Raw genomic sequence first — 17,447 nt, forward strand, 5'->3', positions numbered from 1 at the left:
CGTAATGGAAGTTATCCGACTAAGCTCCTTCTTTTCTCCCTCTACAGTCATCCCACTTCGCAATTTCATAACCTGGCATTGCTCTTTACCTGATCTCCCGGGTTGTGTGGAAGTTCAGTTGAACTTGGCAGAGCCCCTTGCGGTCTACTCTTTAGCTCACTCGTAATCTGACCCATATGTAATTCTAGATTGTGGATGGACGTAGCCTGACTTTGAAGCACCGTTTCATTTTTCTCTATGTACTGCTTCAATTTTTCTCTATGTACTGCTTCAATAGGCTTTCCAAAGAAGAGGATTACGGTGGTTGTGATCTACTTACTTGATTGCTCGTTTGACCTTTATTGCGTGGGAAGAATCCTGGCGGCCCTTCTTTCTGTGCCACAGATTGGAAATTCTATTTTTGATTCTTTCAAGCAAAATTAGGGTGGTTTCTCCACCCGGGGTTGTAGGTGTTCGAAAAGAGGTTATTCTTTACAAAGTAAACAGATTGTGGATTTTGTGGGCAATCTTCCATCGCATGCCCATCACCGCAAGTCGCACACCTTGCGGTGTTTTGACTGATTGCGTTGATTTGCCCATTTTACGATGTTGAGCTGCTGATCGCAATTCCTTGTATTAAGTTCATCACTGCGGTCATCTGGTTTTGTAGTGAAGCAATAGCACCATTACTTGCGTCATTGTCTTTAAGTCTCAATCTCTGGTCACTCTCTCTCCAATCTTCATGGTTCTTAGAGATGCGATCCAAGATATTCTTCGCCTCGTCATACGTTTTATCAAGCAGACCACCAACGGCTGCCACATTGGCAGTGGTCTACGAAGGGGAATTCAATCCTTGGTAGAAAATCTCCATTTGTAGGCAGTCTGGTAAGCCATTAAGTGGACAGTCTCTTACCAGTCACTTGAACTTCGCCCAGGCATCGCTGAGCGATTCATCATCTTCTTGTTCAAAATTTGTTATTAATTTCCTTCTCCAAGCATTCTCGGTTGGTGGGAAATACTTCTTCATAAACTTTTCCACTACCTGTTCCCACGAAGTTATCTCTCCCGGTTCGAGAGAATATGGCCATTTCCTCGCCTGATCACACAAAGAAAAGGGAAATATAGTTATTTAAACTTCTTCGGTTGAGATATTTGGGAACAAAAAAGTGTTGCAGATTTCTATGAAGCTCCAGAGGTAGGCGTGCGGGTCTTCGCCACACCTTCCTCCAAACTGCCCAGTAGCCTAGATCGTCTGCAACATTACCGGCTTCATTTCAAACCTCGATCCATCTAACGCCGGCCTCATGATTCCTGGAGAGAGATCGTAGAGGTTAGGTGACGCATAGTCCCGAATGGATTTATTGCAATCATTCGCCAGAAAGATGGGGTTGGCCATTATATTATTCGCATTCGCGGCCCTTTCTGCCCGTTGTTCCGCCATTCTTGGTGTTCTCTCTTGTTGTTGTTGGCATTCTCTTAATCTTCTTCTGAATGTCCTCTCAATCTCCGGGTCGTAATTCGCCAGAGATTGAAAGTCTGCAAAGAAATAAAAAAAAAATTACCGTTAGCACTCTATTTTGCCGAAGTCCCCAGCAACGGTGCCAAAAACTTGATGCTTAATTTTATGAAGTGGAAATGTGGATGATATGTGTTAATGAAATTGTGTTGTGCACTCAAGTTTCCTCAGCAGAATCCAAGTGTAAATTCCCTGAGTTTTCTGGTAAGTTCAGGGTCAAACACAGGGACTTGTGAAAACAGATTGCATTGGTAATTTTTTATGAAGACTTAGCGGTAACCGGATAAATAAATAAAGTATTGGGAGTGTTGTTTGCGTCGATGAAAAATAAACAAATGTGGCGAAGTTCAAAAAGAGTTGATAAACGGGAAATGCGATGAGTATGCGGTGAACAGGTTGAGAAAAGTTTCGGCTAACACTTCCTAGGATGCATTCATGTTATGCGATCATGCAACATGCATACAACAGTAAACCACCTCTCGGTGCGAATGCCACGGCTTCTAAGGCTAGAACGCATGCGATATATGCGCTAAGTCTATAGGACCTACACATAAGCCTCTATTCTTATTTATGTGATGACGAAATGACACACACACAAATAAGGCGACCACATAATATCACTCCCATCTCTAGGATACATGCGATGCAGGTTGACAAACAGAGCTTATCTCTATGTCCCTATCTCTTGTTTATGCAGTTCTAATCTTGCTCTCTCGAGTCCAGATTCTAACCTAGCTCTCTCGAGTCATTAGGTTCTTTCTTTAGACTCTCTCTCGAGTAGCTCTAAAGGGTATTTTGCACAACATAAAATAAGACAATCGCAAGCAATGAACTTCCTAGGTCATGTTAGCTTAGTTTTTCTTAACCCTTCGACTAGTTTAGCTACTCATGCGTGCTAAGAGAGTGAACAGATGTAGAAATAGAACTTCCATTGTATAAATATGAAGATTAAGTACAAAAGAATAATGCAAGTATAGAATAAAGGGCCTGGAAGCAATCTCTTGCTACTCAGGCTTTTACACTGATTTCTACTCTTACTCAAAATATAATCTCGCTCTCGCGAGAGTCGGCCCGCTCTTTGCTTCTTCGCCTCAAGGTTCTCTTTCGAGTTGCCCAGAACGATCTCCGCCGTCACCACTCTTCTCTTGCTCTGCCTTAAAACAAAAGGAAAACTATGCACAAAGACGAGCGAACTGAAGTATGAAATCACTAACTGCTGAACTGATTCACCCCTTTTCTGAAGAATGCCCTTGGTATTTATAGAGCATCCAAGATGAAAAGTGGCTTCTCTCTCATGATTGTACAGATGGGACAGCTTTAATTCCTGACTGATGCGCCGAATAATTGTCACTGAAAAGCTGAATATACTTGTGATCGTTATTGGCTGTCAACTTAATTCGGATTCGACTGCCATCAGCTTTCTGTACCATCGAAATTGATTAGCCTTTCACTCAGATGCACCCACCATGTTGCGTTGACCAAGTCACGACGATCCTTCTCGGGCGAATATTTGTGAGCACGATCATCGCAAAACCTTGCGGTGAAATTGCACTCGACCAATGATTTTTTATGATCGCAATTCTTGAATTGCGTCAAAGCATATTCTGCATAAAAATACTAAAATCAACTGTTCCTATGCGATGAACGCATGCGACCTCAATATTATGAAATTGATGCTTGATAGACGCAATTTAACATGTTTTATCAATGGCTACCTAGACTGCAACTTAGACTGCAACTCACAAACGCTCAAACACAGCGACTGCAACACAGCACGATCACAACGACCACCACACGAACACCGCAAACTCAACAAATGGCCTCCAAAAAACCTCAAACTATGTCGAATTGAGTACGACATCACCACAATGGCTACCTTGGTATTCTAGGTGTGAGAATCCAGAAGTGTGGGCTCTGTGTGAACTTAGTTAGAGGACGAGACCGGAGGAAAAAAAATCGTATAAATGATTGAGCAAGTGGGAGATGACAAAGTCCATCGTATAAACGATGATCAATCGTTTAGAAAAAGCTCCACGATCGTATAGCAAATGCTCTGCGGTCGTTTAACAAATGGCCAACTGAGTGAACTATCGTATAGTATCACTCCATGATCGTTTAGTCTCTCTTTAGCTATCGTTTAGTAAATCTAATCCACTTGATAGCCTTTCCGTGAATCTCTCCGAGAATGGAAAATCTCAATTCTCATTTAATTTAAAATTAGGAAAACATTTTTCCTTTTATCTCACGGTTACCATGAAACCACCAATAACCTCCCACTCAATTGGTTATTAGAAAAAAAGATATAATTATCCAATAATTAATATTATTATAAATATATATGATAACCAACTTACCATACTATATTTATAACCTATAGTTTTATCATATATAGTCTCATTTACATTAATCCTCCATTTGATGTATCCCATACATCACACCGATCATATCATATATAATCAAATTTCCTCTTATCAATTTGAACATTTCAAATCAACACTATGAACTGATTCTCAACTTGAATCCATTGAGCTACCAAGGGGAATTTATGGACCTATAGCTCAAAGCTCCAACAGTACGTGAATAACTGACTAAACTCTTTAGTCACGGGATCCACCATCCGTTATCTGCCAGGCACTCCACTAAAGACCGATAACTGAACTCTCCTTACCACAGATATATTATGTGTCCATATCAACGAATCAACGGTACGATAACCCTTCACAGATCGCTCGTAAGTACAGCTGGACCAATAACCATTATGCCCCTGTAGTTACATCTAACTCCTTAAGTACCACTGATCCCTCTAATAAACATAAGTCATAGTTCTTTATGACTGAGTCCTCTCTTCCAAAGAGAAGTTGTGGCCACTATGTTTAAGACCCTGAATCAGCCCTTAAGGGAGCAATCTATCTACTTACCCCTGCTTTAGGGAAGGAGTGAATTCCATCTTGTGTAACTGAGTTTCCAGCTCCCAAATCAGACAAATCCCTAAAAAGGTATGCATGTTGAGTTGGCAATCTAGCCACTCTCACTTATACTAATCAAAGGACCACCCTTAAAGGCAGAAGTTCCCAAAACACTCAGGATTAAGGTCACGTCACCTATGGTCATTTAAGTAAGATGTAAGTCTCAAGTATCAATTTTGTTATATACAGAGACAAGTCATCTCATGGTCTGGTCTTATACAAACTCTTTGTATAGGATACCCCCGCTCGCATGTCTCCACATGAATGGTCAGGATCTACCATCTGTAGTAGTTCACAACACTTGCAAACCTCTACAAAGCGGGCTGAATCTGTAGTGTTACGAGGATCAGGTATCCCTTCTTAATCCTTATACTACAGACCTATTTAGGTTATCACTTAAGGCATGATCCACTCGTATATCTCATATACATGCTTAAGTTTACATACAATAACCAAGGAGCTTTGTTTATTGGATATGAGTAAATGTCAAATAAAATAACTCTTATTTTATTTATAATAATATGTATATATTACAAACTACGAGACTCTGGGAGAATTAGGACACCAATCTCAACATCTATACCGAATACAAACCGCTTTGGAAGAGGCTGATACTAGCCATATACAAACAATCCTTCATAAGGGATATTCAAACGACGAGCAAATACAGCAGCATGAAGTCTCCTTGAAGATCCATCACAAAAGGCCTTGAGTGGTTTAAAGCCAATATTTTTTTAAGGTAAACAATAAAGAACAAACCTTTTTTTTGGAGAGGTTTATGGCATGACAAAAGTTCATTAGCTGACAGCTTCCTCACACTTTTATTGTGTCACAAATCCCAAATAGCTCCATAAAGGAAGTTTGGAACAATGAGAGAAAGGATTGGGATATTCAGTCTAGAAGACGTCTTCGAGATAGAGATATTATGCAGTGGAACATTGCGAAGAAAACCTTCTCAGTACCAAATGATGACAGAGTCATGGACCAACCCAATTGAAACTTGCCATAAATTAAAATTCAGGATTTCTTCGATAGAGGAAGCTATGTGCCTCCCAACACCAAGGGATGAACCTTCCTTTAAGCCGACCATCTATAAGAACTTGTGGAAGTCCAACATTCTTTGAAAATGCAAATTTTTCTTTTGGACACTCTCACTCAAAAGCATCAATACGATGGAGGTGCTAAAGAAAAAAACTCTTAAGCTCCTCTCTCAATCCTAATTAGTGCCCACTTTGCAAGAACCATGATAAAAATATGGAACATTTATTTATCTGTTGTAGAGTTGCTTCGAACTTATAGGCCATGATGGCTAGTCATATGAGGTGGCACACAACATAAGTAAGTCCATCCAAACACTTTGCAAAATACCTATGCTTCGATCAAACAAACCATCAAAAGAAATGTCAACACCTTGATTGTTATGTTATCGACCCTTTGGATTGAACGGAATAATCGTACTTTCAAAGACACAAGCAAAAATATTGCAAATCTATGGGAAGATGTTTGCACCCTCGTGAGTTGTTGGTCACACAGGTTAAACCTCTCATCGCCCTCAATTTGAATGTTTTTTGTAATACACAATATATTGATTAACTCTCATAAGGAATCTAAATTTCCTTGTCTTCTAGTCCCTCTTGTAAGTTTAACTATATTGGGTTTTTTTTTTTTTTTTTGCCATTAATATAGTAGACTTAGTAAAAACCAAACATTGAATTTAGATGATAAGTGAATAGCAAAATTTTTCTTAGGACTATTTTTCTAATTTTTCATAAAGTAGCATTTAAGATTTCTAATAGGCCTACTGAAGTTGATATCTACAACTAGATCTAAGTTTCATACCATTTGTATTCGCATTACTTTACAGATATGCATCTTTTATATAATTTGTAACTAAAATGGGTAACATGTTTTTCATGACGTTGCACCATTTTAGATATTATGATGATTTATAAATTGAGACATATATGTTTTTCATTAATATCTATGGATTTTTTAACTGTCCATATATATAGTTATGTGTGATATAAGGCACACTCATGGTAAAATTGCATTACTTTATATGCATCACTTGTGTGTGATGTAATTACTTCCCTTCCCTATTGTGTTGTTATTTGAACGTTCTAGATGTAGAATAGTAATAAACATGGAAAGTCTTACAAATGAATAATAAAAATTATATATATATAGTAAATAGTGATATGTTGGTTCCTCCACTAATTTGATTTGTTGGACTTGTGAATATAAGACAAAGTGTGAAATGTCTTATTATAAGTTATTACATCAATTTTTTATTTTGTGACATTTCAAATCTCAAATCCGTCAACCATATAAACTTAATTAACTTTTTGTCCATAGGTCAAAATATGACTCAATCATGATGTGATCATTATATATAACATGTCCTATATGGTAAGCATTTTCTTTTGGCTTTTTGTGATTTGAAAGTAAATGATATATATATATAGTTTATTAGGATGGGAATTCAATTTTATTGTTGTATATTTTATGACCCATGCATATGTAGATCACAATCAAAAGTAATCTAATATAAAGTTATATATTGTAGTTGTTTCTGTCATAAATTAAGTATCGGTGCAAAACCAGAATATAAAATTATCTAATTAATTTTCGCAAGTTGCAATTTTATAATATATGGTTTGCAAAATTTCAAATTACACCACTTAGAATTATTTAAAAGATATAGAAGAATAGTTTGCGAGCCAACTATTGTAAAGCTTTACACATTCACCAAATTAAACTTTTTTACTTGTTTATTTTTATGATTTAAATATTGAATTGCATTATTTAATTGAAATTTTAAGTGGCAACACAATCAATTTGTGTATTTAAGCCACAGTATTTGAGTCATGGTATTGAGCTTTGGAAATCAACTCTACCATAAATACGTATGTTAAATTCAAAAAAAATATATTATTTTATGATTTTAATTTGATTATTCCATTGACTTTAGAGGTAAAAATTAAGATTATTATTTATTTATTGCAAAAAAATTATCAAGAATAGTTAAAACATAATCACCTTGTAAAAGTTGCAACAAATTCTAAAAAGTTTTAATATTTATAGTGCATCTACATTTTAATATAAAAGTATAAATAGATGTTCGTATGGTTGAACTCAAAAAGTTAATCAATAATAATTTATATTATCAACTTAAAAAATTTAGTGGATATTATAACTAGTTTTATGATAAATAGATATAATATAAAACACATTTTGAACAACAACGTTTATAAATTAGAATTAGAATCCAATTTTTGTTTGTATTACTAAAAGTATATCAAAAACATGAAATATAACCACATTTTTATCGAATTCTTTATTTTCAAATTTTCTATTGTAACAAGGTTGTTGTTTGCTAGTAAAATGTGATACCTTTCAAATGAAGAAAAAAAAAAGGGCAAGTGGGTTCAAAAAGGAAAAGCAAATTACCATGGCTTCCACTAAGAAACACCATTAATTTTAATTTCAGGCTCTGAATCAAACCATGAATCCCATACAGTTTTGTCCCAGTTAACACTTAACAGCTTTGCACAAAGTATTAAATTAATAACTAACAACAAAAATTAATATAATGAAAGTATAAACCCTAACACTGCCCAAATTAGGATGTTATACTCTCTTTTCAGTCCATTAATCATGTTGGATTATTAAACTTAGTTATTAGAATTATTTATTTTGAATGGAGAAGTTGTTTGTTTTTAGATGAAAAGCTTTTTCTATCTCTTTACTCTCTTTTTCTTTGAGTTCTATGGAAATATGCTTTGTCCCCCATTGAAAGGTTGTGTCTTTTAAGAATACTCAAAGTAGTTGAAAACTTCTTTTTCACTATGTTTTTAGTTTTATGGAAGATGTTAATTCATGAATAGTTTCTTTTTTTTCTTTTTAATTCAGTTGGGTGCAGACTTGAAAGGGTTACAAGACGAGGATATGAATAGTGTCTATAATGAATTAAGAGCACATTCATCATCCTATAGTCGCAATGAATGTAAAATAATTCAAGCAAGTGGAGCCCACTTGATTACTTTCGTGGTTCTTTATACAACTCTTTAATCAGAAAGGAATTGTGGGACCCATATAATTACATCATTCCAATCAAACAATTTATTGAATCCTTTGTTGAATTACGGGACCCACACCGAATTTTTATATACTTTGTCCTTCTTTTGAATCTCTACACATTGGTTTGGACTCTTTTTCATCCTCAACATTGGGCTATCAATAGTTTGGTATCAACTTCTTCATTTACAGTTCACGTTTTTACTTCGCAATCAAAAGTGTCCATGTTATCCGGAAGTATGTATTCTCTCTTTATCAAAAAAAAAAAAAACCAGACTCATCAAACTTTAATTTATATGCCGTTTTTCTCTCCATCTTAATTCTTTTTCTAAATCTCTCATTTTTTTTCTCTAGCATTTTTTCGGTCTCACTCTCACTCTTGCTGTTATTATATGTGCTAAAAACCAGACACCCTAGGTAATTTTCACTCTAGTTTAAGATTGCAAAGCAAGATTATTATTATTTTTTGGGCTTCCAATCTCGAATTTAAGTTCCAAATCCATGATTTCATCGATAAATTCCTCTCTCACTCTTCATCCTGATCTCGCTCTCGCTCATGTTTGATCTCACTCCCTGAAAATTAGACATGCTATGTACTTTTAGCTCTGGTTTAAGATTGCAGATCAAAATTATTGCTATTTTTAAAACCAAAAAGAATATTTTATTCATTATATAGATTTTATATTATTAAAGATTTTGTTTAAAAATTTATATATAATTATCTAAAAAAATATTTGTTAGAATTTTTTTATCAATTAAAAAAATATTATTTTGAAGAAATAGATCTACAGTCAAATTAAAATGTGAATTAGATTAATGAAATAGTTGTTTTTAAATATAGAAAAATAAACCAAAATATTTACAAAATATAGCAAAATTTTAGAACTATCAATATAGATTCTGATAGACATGGATAGACGCGGATAGATTGATAGGAGTCTATTTGTGTCTATCAACGTCTATTCTAAAATTTTATTATATCTTATTAATATTTTCAACAGTTTTACCATTTGAAATAATTTTCCTTAACGAAATTCAAAATGATTACTATTTATTTTTTAAAATCATATACTTTTTGGTTTAGGTATTAAATTTTGTTAAATATAAAAGTTTAATTACTAAATAAAATAATAAATGAAAAACTATAAAAAAATAATAGTCATCATAAAATTAATTAGAAATATAAAAGATATTCCGATAATCATTTCAAATTTCTCGTGAGTAAATATCATAAAAGGTACTTTGATTATTTTGCAATCCATTCCTGTTATAATGCAATTCAATTATAGTTGCATGGATGGGTAAATGACCCTAATTTTCTATCCCCATAATTTTTTTTTTTTTTTTGTTTAAATCAAATTTCGCAAGAAGATTTATTTTTCGTTATTAATGTTATTATTATTCATTTTAGAGAGATTTTCAAAAATAAAAAAATAAAGAAAACTATTTACACAAATAATAAAATTTTAATTTTTTTTATAGAGGCTAATAGAAGTCTATCAGTATTAATTGATAGAAGTTTGTCACTGATAGATGCTGATAGAAATCTATCAATGTCTATCAGTATTTTTTTTCTTTACTATTTTTGTAAATAGTTTGACATTTTTTCTATCTGTAAAAATTTTCCTTCATTTTATATCTAATATATCTAATTTGAATTTTTGTGTTTGATAGAACCCTCAGCTTTTAATTTTGGTCTATTAAATTCATAAGTTATATAAAAAAAATGAAAGTTTGAGACTAAACCTCGTTTAGTAACTATTTTCATCTTGATTTTTTATTTTTGAAAATTAAGTTTATTTTATTCTATTTTTACCATAATTTACATATTTCTTAAGTACAATGGTTGATTTTTAGTCAAATTTCAAAAATAAAAATAAGTTTTAAAAACTATATTTTTTTCTAATATTCTAGATTTTGCTCGATTTGGTGCAATAATAGGTTAAACAAAAAATGAGTATCCAATGATGTCTAAATTTATGTTTTTGAAAATTTAGAGACGGAATAAATAGGGATTCTCAAAATTTAGGGGGCTAAATTGGTAATTGAACTTAATATTTCATTCCAGATAAGATTTCAATGTAACCTCATCCAGAAATCAAATTCGTTGCAAGTAAACCGGCCTGGATTCTTGTTTAGGCAGTTAATCAAAATTAAATCTGATGAACCGACTCAATCCCACAAGTTCTGACCTTTGTCTAAAATCTACGCTTTACTCTTTCTTTAAGCCGCAACAATACCGATGCACACACTGTTTCCACGCGCCTTTCTCAATGCGGCCACCGAGACCAAACCCATGCCAGAGGGTACAATCGTAAGTTTGTCTCCATCTCTTTCCCGTTACGCTTCCCCCACTGTTTTCACGCATTTCATTCTAGGAGGAAGAACCCTGTTCCCATTAATCGCCATTCCACCCGCTGCCAGTTGAGAAAAGGGCAATCAAAGAGAAACCAGATATGGGGCTTCTTTCCAACAGGTATTTGATCTACCAATTCTCTCTGTTTTTAGTTTTATCCCATGTTTTAATCTATTGGGTACCCTTAATTTTAACCAATTTCAATTGGGTTTCCTGTCATCTGTTCAATTTCGAAGCCTTTTTTGCCTAAACGAAAAGTTGTTTGGTTTGCTTGCTTGTAGAGTCAATCGGGAGAGCTTGAAACCGGGTGATCATATCTACTCTTGGAGGGCCGCTTATATCTATGCCCATCATGGTTCTCGTTCTTCCCTTCATTTTTCTCCTTTTTTTTTTCTCTCGTTGTTTGGATTATTTGTGTATTTCCTGTAGTTTTAGAGATGATTCGAGTAGAATTAAATTTGCCCCAAATATTCTTCTTGCCTGCTGGGTAATTTGAAAGGGTTGGACGAGTTGCCTGAGTGGAACTGAATTGAAGAGGAAATGTTTTGATGTGAGAGCAGAAGAATTGGAGTATGCTTTAAGTTAACCTCTGATTTAATCGGAGAGCGATAGTTTGATATATGAGACTGCACTACGGATCTTCGATTCTTCTTATGTTGGCTTGGATTGATTTGTTGGACAGTAGTAGTGAAGGATCAGGATGACTTTTCTGTGGTGTGTCTTGAAAATTTTGTTTTCAGGCCGATTGATGACCATGTTGTTTTTGGGTTTTGTTTTTAAAAATTAAGTCTATAGATACTATTTCCATCTCCAAATTTCTTATCTACCCAATAAAAACAGTAGTTTTCGGAATTTGGCTAAGAATTCAACCATTGTACTTAATATGTAAGTCACTATAAGAAATATGGATAATATAAGTTTAATTTTTAAAAACAAAAACAAAAACCAAATAGTTACCTAACGGGACCTCAAGAATTTTGTATGTCATTTTGCACATTTTGTTTTCCTTTCAGACTGTTGAATGTTATTGACTTGTGATTTTCCAGAAAAGAAAGTGGCTGTTTTAGATTTCTGATATTGTTACTGCATTACCACTTCCCCTTAGTATTGAAGGATCACATTTGAATATTGCGCACGGGTTCAAGTGAAAATTTTGGATCAGATCAGTGTGCTTTCTTCTAAGTTGCTGATATGTTATGTTCTCAATCTCCAGTAGAATGTGCTTTTATTCTACATGTTACTACAGTAAATTGTGTTGAAACTAGATTCGTACCATTTCAAATTGTTATTTCCATTTGTTTTTTTATTCATTTATAATTCTTTTGTTTTCTCCATTCTAGGCCTTTTTCATTATTCACATTAATATGGACAGTAGTGTATCAAATAAATATAATCTGATCGTATATAAATGAAGCTAGTTGTCTCCGTTTCATGACCTTTGCTTTTCCCACACATGATCTTATTGTATTTTCTGTGATACAATCACTTTTGTGTGATATTAGAAGTTTTTTATAATTGGAATATTTTGATTAAATCGTAATTTCATTTCTCTTGTTATTTTGATTCTGATTGTATCTACGTTGAAATTTTTTTTATATATTTTTGGGTTGCTAACTCAATGATAGAGTACTGGGCTTTTAAGTATGGCTAGCATCTTTTACACATTTTTATGAAGTAATAGATTCATCTATACTATCGATAGAGTTTGTAAGACTGCGACTGATCCTGAAAGGAATGAATGGAAAAAGAAAAAGTAGCGTGTCGTACTAGTGGAAAATTCTACTAATATTTTTACCTTACTAGATTAGGCCAAAACTTGTTTGGATTCTTATGCGGAAAAAAAAAAAAATCAAGTCAAGTCGGGTCGAATGAACAAATGGATAACGGCATCTCTAGTAGAATATGCTTTTATGCTACATGTTATGACAGTAAATTGAAACTAGATTCATACAAAGATAAATATATTACTTAGTATCACTTTTAGCTCTTTTTCCCCTCTAATCTATATCGCTAATGGGAATAATTCAGGCATCTATGTTGGAGATGGCAGAGTTATTCATTTCACCAGAAGAGGTCAAGAAGTAGGAACGGGGACTGTGCTTGATGTCTTACTGGTAAGTTCAGGACCTGCTCGATCTTTCGTGCCATGCCCTACTTGCATTCCTCTAGAAGAAGGGAATGGGGTTGTCTCCTCATGCTTGAACTGTTTTCTTGCTGGTGGGGTGTTGTATCGTTTCGAGTATGGTGTTAGTCCCGCTCTTTTTCTGGCCAAAGCTCGAGGTGGAACTTGCACCCTTGCTAGCTCTGATTCAGATGATCTCGTGGTCCATCGAGCAAAATACCTACTTGAAAATGGCTTTGGATGCTATAATGTATTCAAGAACAACTGTGAAGACTTTGCAATATACTGCAAAACTGGACTACTTGTGGTTGATCAGAGGACCATGGGACAAAGTGGGCAAGCAGTTTCGATCGTTGGAGGACCTCTTGCAGCGGTTCTTTCAACACCACTGCGTCTCGTGACAACCAATGTTTATGGAATGGCAGCAACAGCCGTTGGGGTGTACTGTGCCAGTAGATATGCTGCTGATATTGGGATGAGAAAGGATGTGATGAAGATACCTGTGGAGGATTTGACACAAAGGCTGGCCACAGGCCTTATCCAGGTGGTTGAACCACAGATTTTACCTGCAATGTCGCCGGAGTCTCACCTGCTTACGAGCAGATAAATAAGTTACCATCGAAACTGTTGTGAAATGCAAACTGTTGCAAAACAAAATATTTGTGGCAAGTTAAGAACTTTAATGTGTTGGGGAGTTCTTTTTAAAATATATGGGAGGTCTTAAATTTATTAGGAAAACATGATCAAGTTATAGGAGGGTTATTTGATTATAATCGCTGAAACTTCGTCTCCAATAAATTTCTTCATCAAAGCTTGTTCTCCTATATGGACATTAATGTAATTACCAACCAACCCAAAACAAAAGGCTTCAATGAATCCATCTGTTCTTCAACTTATAGTTCTAAGGGATTTTTATATAAAAAAGGTCTTATATTTTAAAAATGTCTTTAAATTTGAATTTTTTTTCCGGAAAGGCTTTTAATATTATTTTTGGACAAATTTATCTTTTTTTTTATTTATTTTATTCTTGATTTTTATACATATTTTTCCTATTTTTAAAGCTTTCTTAATGATGTAGAAAGAAAATTCATTTAATATGAAAATTTAATTTAATTGGAGAGAGAAAATATAATGATTTTTTTCTATTTTCATTGGTTTCATATTTTTCTTTTTTATGGATTCATGGTTATTTAAAATATACCTCAAAACATTTTGTTAGGAAAATTCTAACCAATGTATGAAGAGCGAAAATGCATTTATTATGTTTTTTTTCCTTTTTCGATGGTAGAGATAAAATGAATTTGATATATTTTTTCCATTTTCATTTGGGGAGAGAAATTGACATTTAATATGATTTTATTTTCCATTTCGTTTTTTATGTTGATTTTTGTTATTATATGAAATATTTCATTGTTTGCATATAATATATTCCGTTGTTTATTTGTACATATCAATTTATTGGGTTTTTTTATTGATTAATGGTTATTTTAAATATACCTTAAAACATTTTGACGGATTCATGATTATTTTAAATATACCTTAGAACGTTTTGTTAGATATTTGAAAATAGTCTAACCAATATATGAAATATATTACAGTTTATAAATTAGAGATTGACTCAATACTTGACATAAATCACAGTATAAACCAATATATGAAATATACTACAGTATATAAATCTTCATAAATTTCATTTACACCACAATATATATATATATATCATAATACAATAAGTCTAGATAAAAAAAAATACTCATTTATATCAAATAAATTAATACATATACCACAGTATATATCAAATTTCCTACAAAAGCTAAAAAAAAGTACATATATATCACAGTATTTATAAAAAATAGGAAAAAATAAAGTTAATCTTCATATGAGAGTTTATAATACAGAACCATCTATCTTCATTTCTTCTTTTTCAGTCATGGCCACCACGGATCTCTCTCCCCATCGTTGTCGACGGGATTTGTTCACCCTATCGTGTCGTCGATCGAATCTATTCAACCTATCACCGTCGATTCGCCCCACATGGTCTGCACCATCGATTTGTCCCAAGTCGTTCGTGTCACCTCGTATCGAGCCATCAATTCGCCCCACGCCGTCGTCTATCGCCTACAACTCACATCGTTGGAAGGAGAAAAGAGAAGGAGGGGGAGGAGAAAAGAAAGGGAAGAGAATATATGAAATATATTATTGGGGGAGAGAGTATGCATGTAGGAGAGAGAAATACCTTAATAAATATACACATATACATATATACATACATATACATATATACATACATATACATATATACATACATATATACATATATATATATATATATAACTCAAGTGAGGGCTAAATTATAAATAGCCACTGATATTAGTGAAAATAAGGAGGTTAATAAGTCTTTTTTGTAAAAAAAAAAATGAAATGTTCAAAACACTAACATAATATGTGCCTATTCTTAAGGCCTTTTATGTAGAAATCGATAGCTCTAATGAAAAGCCCATGGACCTTGAAGATGAAAAGGTTCTTTCTATGGGCGATCATTTGTAAGGATTCTCCCTTACTACCCAGTATCCAAGCACGATGATAAACCCAAAATACAAGGAAACGAATTCGATTACTAACAAAATGAGGATACAATAACACTATAGTCAACTAAGAGGGTTGCTCTCTTTATAGTGAACTATTGTCCATACACAAAATACAAGATAACTAACCCTAGCCAAAACAAAGGTATAAATACCAACATTCCCATGTCACAGGTACAATGCGAGACCATAGTCAACTACCCCTCTGTCTGGGGGTGTAAATCCCTTTTTACCCCTTCTTCTATAAATGTTCTTAATGGGTGATCTTGTCCTTAAGGTGAAAATCCAAAAATTGTCGCCGGAGTAAAGCATGGGACTCTCAACTAGCTTCATGATCAAGTTGCCCCTTCCATTCAACATTATTAAATAAATAATTTAAATAAAAGTTCAACTCAAAATTTATACCGTTTGATTAGAGGTACCCCTTAAAACTTAAATTTTAAAAATAAAGGAAATTAACTGTTAAAGAAAGTCTTTTAACGCCTAGACTCTGTCAAAAACAAGACCATGAAAGAAAACTATAAACATGAAAAGACTTATGAACTCAAATGCGAAAGGGTTTTCTAGTCCCATTGGCACTATCATGGATTCCTCTTATCAGTCGCCCAAGTATCCTTGCCCTTACCTAAAAAACATGTAAACATAAACTTTGAGTATAAACTATCAGTAAGTGATCTCATTACTAGGATCAGGCTATGCATTCACATGTAGTGAATGCTTGGGTTAGTGGGTCAAGCAAATGTAACTTTTCATGAATGAAAAACTAAGGGGATAACCCATCTCACCTTGACCTACATGTCTAGTGGTCTGATGGCACACCGTCCAAACATAGAAAAACATGAAAGTGAACCTGTCAATTCACAGAATCGTAACATGCAAATGAACTTGTCAACTCATGCATGTCTAGTGACTTGAAAGTACACCGTCAAAACATGAAACTGGTCCCGTCGTCCCCTGAATAAAACATGTGTCGAGGCGAGATAGTAGATCGCCCGTGCTGATGTAATCATGCATCACACATCTAAATTTCATTAATGATCCCACATCACAAATTATAACATATCATGTAAATTCAATCATGCTATTGAAGGAACTCGGTTACAAGAGATCCATGAGTGGAAACAGATCGTCTAAATTCCATTTTAATTGAAAACATAAGTTTACAATAAACAAACAGATTGTGCATGTTAACTGAAATTACAGCATGCTTTTAAACGAGAAATAGAGTTCAAAGATTATACCTTTGAAGAGCACTTCTTCGCATAAATCCCTCGAACTATCACGAACTCCTCGAACAACAACAAAAATCAAACCAAAAGTGTGAAGACACTACCACTTGGAGACTTCGGTATTCTCAGGGTGAGAACCCAGAAGTGGTGGGCTTTGACTATTTTTGTTAGGAGGGAGTTTGTGAGTTTGGAGAAGGAAGACGATTGAAGAAGATCTATCGTATAGCAAAATCTTCTCAATCGTGTAAACAAAGAGTCTATCATATATTCTCTTCTCTTTTTCGTGTAATGTGTTATTTCGTATGGGATAAAAGAAAAAAACTATTTTTTTTTTCATTTATTCCATTTTGCGATAAAAATCAACTAACCACCCACTAAGGGGGTTAGAGAGAAAAGAGGATTAATTATCCAAAATGATAAATAATATAAATAAATATAATATCCAACTTATCATATTATATTTATAATCTATAGTTTCAATATTGCATCATATACAATAACAACTATAGTTCTTTTTCTCAATTTTATGACATTTAATATAAATCATATTTATATTAAATTTAACAACTATGAATCTCATTCATAGAAAATATATTTAAATCTTATTCAAATATTTA

At 33.7% G+C, this 17,447-nt stretch overlaps 1 protein-coding gene across 1 annotated transcript; it reads left to right on the top strand.

Annotated features, from left to right (window-relative positions):
- Positions 1–10,753: 10,753 nt before the first annotated feature.
- Positions 10,754–13,838, top strand: LOC120091809. The gene is made up of 3 exons (XM_039049944.1): positions 10,754–11,014; positions 11,176–11,249; positions 12,923–13,838. Exons 1-3 carry the CDS (start codon positions 10,995–10,997, stop codon positions 13,621–13,623), a joined length of 795 nt encoding a protein of 264 aa, XP_038905872.1. The 5' UTR covers positions 10,754–10,994; the 3' UTR covers positions 13,624–13,838.
- The last annotated feature ends 3,609 nt before the right edge of the window (positions 13,839–17,447 follow it).

Source organism: Benincasa hispida, chromosome 11, assembly GCF_009727055.1.
Source record: "Benincasa hispida cultivar B227 chromosome 11, ASM972705v1, whole genome shotgun sequence".
Taxonomy (NCBI): domain Eukaryota; kingdom Viridiplantae; phylum Streptophyta; class Magnoliopsida; order Cucurbitales; family Cucurbitaceae; genus Benincasa; species Benincasa hispida.

Excerpts from the sequence above, each read along its gene's own strand:
- LOC120091809 (XM_039049944.1), top strand. The coding sequence starts at position 10,995 with ATGGGGCTTCTTTCCAACAG. Across the intron at positions 11,015-11,175 it reads ATGGGGCTTCTTTCCAACAG|AGTCAATCGGGAGAGCTTGA; the intron begins GTATTTGATCTA and ends GCTTGCTTGTAG. Across the intron at positions 11,250-12,922 it reads TTATATCTATGCCCATCATG|GCATCTATGTTGGAGATGGC; the intron begins GTTCTCGTTCTT and ends GGAATAATTCAG.